General features: G+C 40.0%; 2 protein-coding genes across 2 annotated transcripts; both read left to right on the plus strand.

Annotated features, from left to right (window-relative positions):
• Positions 1–1,856: 1,856 nt before the first annotated feature.
• LOC119719635 (protein trapped in endoderm-1-like) lies at positions 1,857–2,909 on the plus strand. Its single transcript, XM_038189135.1, has one exon. It carries the CDS (start codon positions 1,857–1,859, stop codon positions 2,907–2,909), a length of 1,053 nt encoding a protein of 350 aa, XP_038045063.1.
• A 4,893-nt stretch (positions 2,910–7,802) lies between these two features.
• On the plus strand, positions 7,803–9,353 carry LOC119719636 (octopamine receptor Oamb-like). The gene has a single exon (XM_038189136.1). The coding sequence runs from the start codon at positions 7,803–7,805 to the stop codon at positions 8,814–8,816; it is 1,014 nt and encodes a 337-aa protein (XP_038045064.1). The 3' UTR covers positions 8,817–9,353.
• Positions 9,354–12,015: the final 2,662 nt, after the last annotated feature.

The raw sequence follows: 12,015 nt of genomic DNA on the forward strand, positions 1-12,015 counted from the left end.
TTTTAGTCAAACCAGTGAGTTTGGCGGTTTTGAGACATCATCTTTCATTGAAAAAAAACTTTTTCATTTTGCCGACGCGCATGGTTACGGCGACGCGCGCGCATACCAGAAACCGGAGACTTTTTTTTTTGGCCTAACGGAATCATTACGACAACGCGTCTTGTTCTCAAACCACACAATTGAAATCTATGTACGGTGGCATGTTGCAGAAGCAAAATTTTCTGAGAACAGCAGATTCTTCGTGAAATTAAGTTGCCTGGTGAGGAAACAATAACAACTTTTTTTTGCATTGCGATTTATAAACATGAATAATTCTTCGTCATTTTCGAAGGTCGATGACAATGGTTATGGCAGCCAGATTGTGGTAGCAATTCTCATCACTGTCGCTGAAAAATACGTGAGGGAGTTCAGATAAACCGGTTTAAGCCAAGCAGAATGTTTATTAAATCATGTAAACCGGTGGGATGAAAGTGGACCAATTGCACCACTGCCAGCTATTCCGGCCAGTTCGGTTTATCTCGTGAGATTTCCCGTGGTTCTAGAATAAAATAATGAAAGAAATAAATGGTAATTCTTAGTGGACCCATACAAATGTGTGTCTTGTGTCCTAATTACATATAATAAAGAATAAGAGGGATCATGTGATCTACATGTACATTGTCATGGGCCTACGTGTCCATGTATCAATAATCACATAAACAATAAGCTGAAACAAACGTATTGGGTGTCTAGCTTCAACACTTTAATCACTAGTACAATGAACATGGCTTTAATATAAACAATAGCACTTTAACCGTATACTGAGTGGGTAAAACGGGCCCTTACACTATATACATGTACATGTATTTATAATTGTACACAAAATGAACTCAAAACGGGTAATCAAAACAGCTACGAAATCACTGCAGAAAAGTCCTCATCAAAAATCAGAAATAATATACTTACTACTTAAAATCATGATAGCTTGGGATGGAATTTTAGTCATCGTGGTTTGTTTTAATTGGAAAACGGGTCAATTTTAGATTGGAAAATGCTGGAACGGAACTTTCGGTTAAAATGTGACTGGAAACTGAGGATCTGATTGAGGGCACCCTACATGCTGACTGGTAGTAAGGCCTTGATTAATATAAATCACAAGAGGGCGCTAGTCAGCACAACCAATAGTTACTGCCTTCTGTCAGTGGCCATTTTTTTGCACAATTGGTAACAGCTTCGTTACATTCGCCGTTGGTTCGTTTACGTTTGTAAGATGTCACAAAAGACGATGGCCGCTACACAAGGAAACACATCAACGGTTACATGAAAGAGACAACCTGACGTCACCAAGAAATTGATGTACGTCGTATTGGCGTTCATTCTTGGCTTCACGCAACTTTCCAATTGCCAACTTTCAATTGAAATAAGCCAAAACGACCATTATTATTAAAAATTCTATTGGTCATTCACATATTTGTCAACCAGTTATTAAGATAAAATTACCCGTATATGTTTTATAATAATTGTATTACATTTAAGTTGACAGTTCACGGTATTAATGCTATATAGGGCGCACATCAACAAAGTGCGTATGAATCATGTTCATTTGGACCCGGTTTGAAGTCATACCATTATGACCATCATTACCATAATTGCTTTTGAGTCGTGATGTGAGAAAACTGCGCTATACGGTACAGTACACAGAACTGCACGCTGCTGGTTAGTGATACCGGAGACAGAGAATGGTGCCATAACAACAACTCTTGAACTTGCAACCCAATGTCTATTCAGAAGGATTCTTTTTGACATTATGATAACTGTCGCTTGGTAAAGACATCGTCAACTTTTACGTGTGAGTTAATTTGGTTCCTCACACTAAAATGAATAATACAACGTCAAGTCCAGTGGTAGAAAGTGAACCAGAAATTCTTGTCTTCGAACATTTCTACGAGAGACAGATTTTTGCGGCAATTGTCATCACTGTGTTCATTCTTGGCACAATTGGTAACAGCTTCGTCATCGTCGCTGTTGGTTTATCCAAGAAACTCCGAACGACCACCAACGTCTTTGTTGTCAATTTGGCCGTCGCTGACCTACTGACCTGCTTCGTCCTGCCCTGGCAGGCTGTGGCGGTCCTGGGAGGAGATGACTGGCCGATACCGCGGGCACCATGGGTTTGCACTGCTACTGCCTTCGTCATCTTGGTCACAATCGGATGCAGCATGAACAACCTAGCTCTGATCGCAGTCAACCGTTGGGTGGGCATCACCAAGTCTCGCTTCACCACCCGTCGCATCTACACCGCCCGTAAGCTCGCTCTGATGGTCATCTTCTCCTGGGCTATACCGCTCGTTTGCGGCCTGACGCCTGTTATGACAGACTTTGGTGAACTGGGCTTCGAAAAGCTGTACAAATCCTGCACATGGCTTTTATCAAATCCGTACACTAGAACCCACAGTCTGGTAACTGCAGGAATCTACTACCCAACACAACTGATTGTTATCACTGTCAGTTACATTTCCATTTTTAACTACGTTCGTAAGACGTCACAAGAGACGATGATATCGACACAAGGAAACGAAGCGACGAGAATACGAATCTTTAAGAGACAACTTGACGTCACCAAGAACTTGGTGCTTGTCGTCTTGGCGTTTATTATTTGCTTCACGCCCCGCTTCGTTTCATTTATAATCTCCCCAAAATGGATCTACAAATTCGAGATCTGGAGTGCTACCATTTTGTTCAGCAACAGCAGCGTCAACCCCATCATATACGCAACCTCTCACCCAGACTTCAAACAACTTATCGGTCACCTGATAAGGTATCGGCAAACCCCCCAAGATGATCCAAGTCAGAGGATAAGAGCAGCAGAATACACCATCAGCGCCTCTACCAACCAGGAATGCCAAGAGCACGAAGACCACAGAATGTGATTCACGCATAGACCGTCTTTTGTACCAGCACAAGCTGGATAGACCGATGTCAGACGGCTCAAGCTTGTGAATGTTTCCTCAACAAGAAGCCAGTTTGCATGATCAGCTTATGAAGGCATTACAATGTGCAAGGAATCCAATTGACATTGTGCTTAAAATGTATTATCAGTCCTGTAAACGGTCCATGTTATCTTATTTCTGTAGGGGGAAGCGTAAATGATATAGGATTTAAAGTTTGGTGGCGTTCATCAAGCTAGATTCAAGGGATTGGTAATTTGTTCTATGCTTTCATGTTTACAAAAAAAGCGTTACTGTCCGATGCCTTAAAGGTAACCATAGCAACAGTATACTGCACCTATTATAAAAGATCATTCTGTAAATAACCTATCATGCGCACAAGAATTCGTGATTCCTGGCACGCCTATGGTTTTTTCTGTATCGTTAGGACTGAAATTTATATTTTATATATGGAGTAGCTGGGCAGTCGTTTTCATCTTTGAGCATTTAAGTGATTAGACATTATTCAGCGTTATTATAAAGGGGCAAGTTCAATAAATTCGCGCACGCTCTGTCCCATAAGTAACCACACTTTAAACCCTCTAAGATATTCATGGATATCAGTAGTTTGTTTATTCTACTGTTGGGCATCTACAAGGAGAATACCAATTTTTTTAAGTTATTAGTCTTGGCGATGATTACTTCATTAAAAATACATGGCGTTACGTATGGGACAAAAAAGGGGACTCGTTTCTTGGACTTACCCAATATGTCAATCTCTGGAGGCTGCTATCTTAACACTTTAGGTAACTAAATGGGAATTGGTGGCATTATTGGTAATGATCAGCATGTTTCATTGTGTATTACAAGCCCTGATGTTGTTTACAAGACAGTGAGCATGGACTGTGTGTAATGTTTCCATACACAATACAGTTTTCAAGGGCAAAACCTAACTGTCTTAGGTTTTTCATTAATGCTGAATCGTAAATACCTAAGACAGCTTTTACGCATTCCTATTGGTCGAGAGCCTATCACATGGCCGGGCTTAAATGGTTGATAAAACACCGGCTGGCTGGTTTTAAACACTTTTCCAGTGACTCATAACATTTAGACTCCCATGAAATCTGGTCCCTTGTACCCTTTTATTGGTTGAACGTTCACAATCCTCACTTAGGGATGTGCAGTTCTACCTACGAGTCTCAGTGGTGTTTCAAAAACATAAAGTAATTTGCTTTTAACAAAATCGGTGGAAATTTATATTATTTTTTGACTTGTATTGACTTTTTGACAGAAAAAGTTTGTTTAAGACCGGCTGAGGATCTGGTTGCCAATAAAATGCCTCGCCTTCGCTCGGGTTATTATCAGCGTCCACTCCCAGCCGGTCTTAAACGGACTTGTATAAAACCAGCAAAGTACTTTTTTATTTCCTTAATAAATAATATCAATGTTATCAAAAATTAATCAGAATCCCAATTAACCTAATTAACGAATGGGCGAATTTTGCTCAAGTGCCGTTTTGCGTTTCACGAAGGGGCGAATTTCCGTGAAAACGGGTCACAGTTAGCAAGAGACAACAAATGAAATGTTATAAGATGCGGTAAGAGTCTGTGTAATACCGGTTGTAATGTCACCAACAGCAAATTTAGATAAACTATATGAGTTTTTTTTTTGCAAAATCGCAATAAATTCTCTTATTTAGCTAGTGTAAATACGACCGCCCTGCCCATTCCTCCCTGTATATTGCCCGAAACCGCCTGAGCACTCAATCGTTGTAATGAATTTTCAGTAAATAAATACATCGTAAAACAATGACGTGCGTGCAATGAAGCGTTTTCACGAAGGGGCGAACTTTAAGGCGCACGCGCAGTAGGGCGAAATCTGCGCATACTGATTCTAGCGATTTCAAGAAAGGGCGAATTTCACAGCCATAGGGGCGAATTTGCTAATTGGTCGTTTTTTCGTTTTCACGAACAGCCAATTCTCTTAATTGATTAATTCTGCAAACATAATCACCTATTTTTCGTACAGTTTGCTAAATTTAGGAAGATAACAATCTTTTCTTTCCTCTCATACCTAATTATTACATATTCTATGCATCTTTACGTTTCAAATTATTAAACGAAAAAGGACCAACTTAAAACGCGTTTTTCTATTTATTTCATTATTTTTTAAACCCCCACTAAATCATTATTATTATTATATTGTATAAAATATTTGTTTTGTAGCCACTGGTATTGGCTAGCAAAGACAATATGGTCACAGTCATTGAATTATCTTTTTTAATTCCGGGAATTTCCCGCTGGCTGATGTGTTTTTTATTTGTATTGAACCATGCTGTATATTTGTTTGTTTTAATGCCACATAAATAATATAATAATTATTCACGCTTGCCGCACAGCCATGTTAGGCGATCAATCGTTTACCGAGTCATCAGTCTATTTATGTTTATAATTACTTGCACGCACCCTGAAAAATTAATTTCCCTCGTTTATGTCACTTGACAGCTAAATTTTTTTAAACTGTTCAAGTGCGTGTGTTCAATTTACAAAGCTTAACGCAATTCTGCTGGTATACCAAACAAGATAATAGGTGACTAGTGTTTTTGCAGAAGCAAATTGTATGGGAAAATACCTGCGGTGTGGGAGTTATTTTATTGCAATTATAACACCAAGATCTGGAAAATAGGTAGATGAGCAGCTTGAAACCTGAGGCAGAGCTACCAGCTAACGGAATCATTACGGCAACGCGTCTTGTTCTCAAACCGCACAATTGAAATCTATGTACGGTAGCATGTTGCAGAAGCAAAACTTTCTGAGAACAGCAGATTCTTTTTGACATTAAGTTGCCTGGTGAGGAAACACTGACAACAATTTTTTTGCATTACGATATATTAACATGAATAATTCTTCGTCATTTTCGAAGGTCGATGACAATGGTTATGGCAGCCAGATTGTGGTAGCAATTCTCATCACTGTCGCCGAAAAAGACGTGAGGGAGTTCAGATAAACGGTTTAAGCCAAGCAGAATGTTTATTGAATCATGTAAACCGGTGGGATGAAAGTGGACCAATTGCACCACTGCCAGCTATTCCGGCCAGTTCGGTTTATCTCGTGAGATTTCCCGTGGTTCTCAATAAGAATAAAATAATGAAAGAAAGAAATGGTAATTCTTAGTGGACCCATACAAATGTGTGTCTTGTGTCCTAATTACATATAATAAAGAATAAGAGAGATCGTGTCATCTACATGTACATTGTCATGGGCCTACGTGTCCTAAAAGTATCAATAATCACATAAACAATAAGCTGAAACAAACGTATTGGGTGTCTAGCTTCAACACTTTAATCACTAGTGCAATGCATATGGCTTTAATATAACCAATAGCACTTTAACCGTATACTGAGTGGGTAAAACTGGCCCTTACACTATATACATGTACATGTATTTATAATTGTACACAAAATGAACTCCAAATGGGTAATCAAAACAGCTACAAAACCACTGCAGAAAAGTCCTCATCAAAAATCAGAAATAATATACTTACTACTTAAAATCATGATTTAAGGATAGCTTGGGATGGAATTTTAGTCATCGTGGTTTTGTTTTAATTGGAAAACGGGTCAATTTTAGATTGGAAAATGCTGGAACGGAACTTTCGGTTAAAATGTGACTGGAAACTGAGGATCTGATTGAGGGCACCCTACATGCTGACTGGTAGTAAGGCCTTGATTAATATAAATCACAAGAGGGCGCTAGTCAGCACACCAATTAGTTACTGCCTTCTGTCAGTGGCCATTTTTTGCACAATTGGTAACAGCTTCGTTACCATCGCCGTTGGTTCACCAAAGAAACTTCAGACCACCACCAACGTGTTCGTGGTCAATTTGGTCGTTTCAGATGTACTCACATGCTTTTTCTTGACCTTGCAGGCTGTGGCGATCCTGGATGGAAATGCATTGCCGATAACAAAAGTTACAAAACAGTTTACTGTTTTGTTTTTTAGGTGCTGCCTTGATCGGAGGATTGCCTCGACTTTCGTTACTTTGGTAGTGTCTGATTCTCCTGATGTTCCCTCCATATACGCGCAACTGCTTCGGCGTGTTTAGGGACGTGGTAGAGGATTCCCAATACTCCATGATATCAATGTGAACTGGAGAAATTGCAGAAAAGCTGTACAAATCCTGCACCTGACCAAGATCCAATCCATACACTAGAACCACCGTCTGTTAACAGCAAGAATCTACAACCCAACACAACTAATAACTATCAGTATGAAATACATTTCCATTTTCTGCTACGTCCATCAGAGACGATGGCCGCTACACACGGAAACACAGCAACGGTTACATGAAAGAAACAACCTGACGTCACAAAAAAAATTGATGTACGTCGTATTGGCGTTCATTCTTGGCTTCACGCAACTTTTCAATTGCCAACTTTCAATTGAAATCATTCAAAACAACCATTATTGTCTCTCATGAAAAATTCTATTGGTCATTCACATATTTGTCAACCAGTTATTAAGTTAAAGTTACCCGTATTTATGTCATAATAATTGTATTACATTAAAGTTGACAGTTCACGGTATTAATGCTATACAGGGCGCACGTCAACAAAGTGCGTATGAATCATATTCATTTTGGACCCGGTTTAAAGTCACACCATTATGACCATCATTACCATAATTGCTTTTGAATCGTGGTGTGAGAAAACTGCGCTATATGGTACGGGTACTCAGAACTATAGGCCGCCGGTTATTGATACCGGAGACAGAGAATGGTGTCATAACAACAACTCTTGAACTTGCAACCCAATGTCTATTCAGAAGGATTCTTTTTGACATTATGATAACTGTCGCTTGGTAAAGACATTGTCAACTTAGTTCCCTCACACTAAAATGAATAATACAACGTCAAGTCAAGTGGTACAAAGTGAACCAGAAATTCGTGTCTTTGAACAGTTTTACGAGAGACAGATTGTTGTGGCAATTGTCATCACTGTTGTCATCCTTGGCACAGTTGGTAACAGCTTCGTCATCATCGCTGTTGGTTTATCCAAGAAACTCCGGACGACCACCAACGTCTTCGTCGTCAATTTGGCCGTTGCAGACGTACTGACCTGCCTCTTTCTGCCCTGGCAGGCTGTTGCGGTCCTGGAAGGGGACGAGTGGCCCATACCGCGGGCACCATGGATTTGCACTGCTGCTTCCTTTGTCGTGTTGGTCACAATCGGATGCAGCATCAACAGCCTGGCTCTAATTGCCGTCAACCGTTGGGTGGGCATCACCAAGTCTCGCTTCACCACCTGTCGCATCTACACCGTCCGTAAGCTCGCTCTGATGGTCATCTTCTCCTGGGCTATACCGCTCGGCTGCGCCCTAACGCCTGTCCTGACAGACTTAGGCGAACTGGGCTACGAGAAGCTTTACTCCAGCTGCACGTGGGACAGATCAAACCCGTACTCGTTCCACTACAACATATTTATCGCAGCCATCTACTACCCGATGCAGCTGACCGTCATCATGGTCTGCTACGCGTCCATCTTCTGTTACGTCTTCAAGACATCGCGTAAGATGACACGCGCTGACGCTCCGTCCATCGCGGAGAAAGTCAGCGGCGGAGGTACCAACCGCGCCATGAGAAGAAAGCTGTGGAAGAGACAACTAGACGTCACCAAAAACCTGTTGTACATCGTCATGGCGTTCATCCTCTGCCTAACGCCTTACTTCACGGCCATCATTTTCTCTGCGGATTGGACCTACCGTCTTACCCCCTGGGCTGGTGTCATTTTGTTCTGCAACAGCTGCGTCAACCCCTTCATCTACGCAACCTCGCATCCAGATTTCAAAGAGGCTTTCGGGCACATGGTAAGGTGTCGCAAAAGCCTCAGAAGTAGATCAAGCCAGCAGTAAAAATAAACAGTAGCTCTCAAGTGAACCAAGGCTACACGACAGAAAACACACCCAGAAACTCTGAACACCAACCGCCAAGTGGATTCCTTCAATGACAAAAAAAATCGGTTGTAACCACGGTCTTTTCCCTGTACTTTTTTTAAAGTCTTCTCATGGGCTATACCTCTCAGCTGTACACTGAAACTATCAGTCTGTTAATTGCAGGAATCTACTACACAGTACATGTGATTACTATTACCATCAATTCATTCTTTTCCATTTCTTGTACGACCGGAACACGTCACAAGAGACGATGGAGGCAATTCGAGGAAACACAGCGACATGAGTATATGAGTATGAGGATATCTCAGAGACAACTAGGTGTCACAGAGAACTTGTTGTTCATCGTCTTGGCGTTCATTCTCTTCACGCCATGTTCCGTTCCGCCATATTATGGGGTGCTTGGAGTGCTGCCACGTTTCGTCAGGATTGAACTCTTTATTGTTTGTAAATGGAGTCTCTATACATTCGGGTTTATGTTTTGAGCATTCAAGTGATTAAATGGGTTCGGTGTTACTGTAATATTTCACTCTTTGGAGGCTACCATTCTGAGCAATTTATGAATATAATTGGGAATGGTCGTATTATTGGTAATGATTGGCGAGGCACAATATGTTTCATTGGGTATTACAAGCCCTGATTATTATTATTTTTTGTACAATTGAGCATGGTCTGTGTGTAATGAATCTATACATTGTACAGTTTGCATGGTAGACATTAATTTTAAATTGTGTGGCACGATCTTAAATATAACGTTTTCGTTCAGACAAGTTAAAGGTAATATACAACATTTGCTTTTGCTGTAATTTTCAGAAATTGGGGGTTATTATTTTATAACAAATATTATTGTTACACTGACTTGTTTTTTGATGTTTGCAAATGTTGTATTCCCTTCAAGCGAGCAATCGTTTACCAAGCTACCAGTCCATCGACATTTATAATTACTAGCGGCTCCTGGGTAATGCATTTCCCTCTTTCATGTTACTTTTAAACAGTTCAACGATTTTGACTTTTCTAAAGTGCGTAGGGCCTACATTTACAAAAGCTGACTGCGAATTTTGTAAGAGTTTGTAAACTGTACGGAAAAGTAGTGAGAATGTATAATGGAGTTAGTATAACTGCAGGTGTAACACCCAGCGCTGGAAAACAAGTAGTTCGGTCCGATTTCCGAAAATACACTGCAAATGTGGCTCGGTATTCATGCGTTAAGAAAATGAGCGAAGAATCGGTAACAACTAATCTTGTTACATCGCACTAACCAGAAGCCTGTTTTTCGAAGGGAAATATATTTTTTTCTTTTCAAATTATGTTGAAGGGGTCTCTGATCCTGTAATTGATATGCGAGTGTGTTTATTAAATCCAGCCAAGACTTTGTTAACGTTTTCTTAATTTGTAAAATTTGTAGTAATAACATGTACGTGACAATCTACATTGCTTACTAAGTTGTGTTTAAATATAAATACACATGAGTTACAAACACAAAAGAGCCCTTTGTTTTTTTGAATGTATACCTCAAAGTTGCCATACATGGCGTTACGAAGCCATTGTGCTCAACGCAAAATGTATACACACTAGACCTGAATGTGTTTGTGGTAATTAGGTTAAGCCATTATACTCATGCTTACTTCTCCGTACATAAACACATGTCAGCCTTAGGGACAAAAGAGTACATTTCAAAAAAACCGGAAAACCCAAAATCTTGAATATAAATATCACAGAATCTTCAAATGAATCCTACAAGTATACAAATTGCGGATCCAGGTCATTCAATCTAAATGGTGGGGTAGGCTGTCGCTCTTAAAAGAAATTTTAATATCTTATTGTATACGTTCTCTGAATTATATGTTATCTGAATTACACTCCACTGGAGTGTCATGGCCTAGCGGTTAAGAACACCGGACTCATGCTCTGGTGTTTCAGAGGCAACAGTGGCGTGGGTTCGAGCCCGGGCCCGGACACTTGTGCCCTTGAGCAAGGCACTTAACCATTATTACTTAACCATTAAAGCCGTAGGTCCCGTGTGTTGTGTAATGCACGTAAAAGACCCCAGTAACACTTATCGCTAAGAGAAAGGGGTTTGCCCCGGTGTTTCTGGCAGTGGCTGCAATATGTGCCGCATCACCTTGTAACCCTTAAAGGTGCTACATAATGGGTCTCATATTTCTCATATTGAGGGCCTCCATGGAAAGCAGTGCCCTGCACTGATCGGAGCTACCCTCACTAAAGATGACGTATATAAAACAAAACAAAAATGCTTCAAATGTCTTTCATTATTCATGCATCCGCTTATAAAGCCATATGAATGAGCGAATTCGCTAAACGGTTCAACATTTATGCCGACGCTCATAAATCCAAGCGTAAAATATCGGTTCTATCGTTTAGGTGGACACGTTCAACAATAGGTTACTATAATGAGGAGTTTTCTACGGTTTCCATGAAAATATCCGTTTGCAGAATATTAATTAGCCTGAACAAAATACATGTAATCCAATATTCCGGATATATTACAGATGCGCGATCTATACGCCCACGTGATCATTCTACACTCATGGTACAACAGACCAGAGATATTGCTCTAAGCATTGCGCCACCTTTTGTTCAAGTCAGTATGACTCTGTCATTAATGTGCATCATTGGGTTAAGAGTCTCCTGAATCACGTTTTTTTGCACTTTATTAATTTCGAAGCGCATTCAACCGTCCTCTGATTTATTATTTTGTCGCGTGCCCTAGTAAAATGTGTTATTAAACGAATACAGACTGAGCCTGCACTGAGTCATGTGGAATGGAAGTGTGATATAATTATTATCATGAGCTATTAACACTTCCTTGTAAAATGTGAATGAATGTATTGTGTGTACAATGTCGTACATCAAATGACAAGTGGCGGCAATTCTAAAAGGTATAAGCAGACGCAGTTTTTAAATTATAATTGTTAAAGTACTACTTAAATTTACTATATTAATAAATTACAGTTATGACATTTTTTGATTTAGCTTTTTTAATACATGGACTAATTATATCATTTAATCTGATTCATAAGATTACTTCCCTCTGTTGATTGGTCAAGTGTCTTTAGTTTACCATCATCTCGATAGTTCGAAAATATCGGATGACAATTTTAATTGTCAAAGACCTGTGTTGACGTTATGCTTTGTCAAC

This window comes from Patiria miniata, unplaced genomic scaffold (genome assembly GCF_015706575.1).
Source record: "Patiria miniata isolate m_02_andy unplaced genomic scaffold, ASM1570657v1 HiC_scaffold_8, whole genome shotgun sequence".
Classification (NCBI taxonomy): Eukaryota; Metazoa; Echinodermata; class Asteroidea; order Valvatida; family Asterinidae; genus Patiria; species Patiria miniata.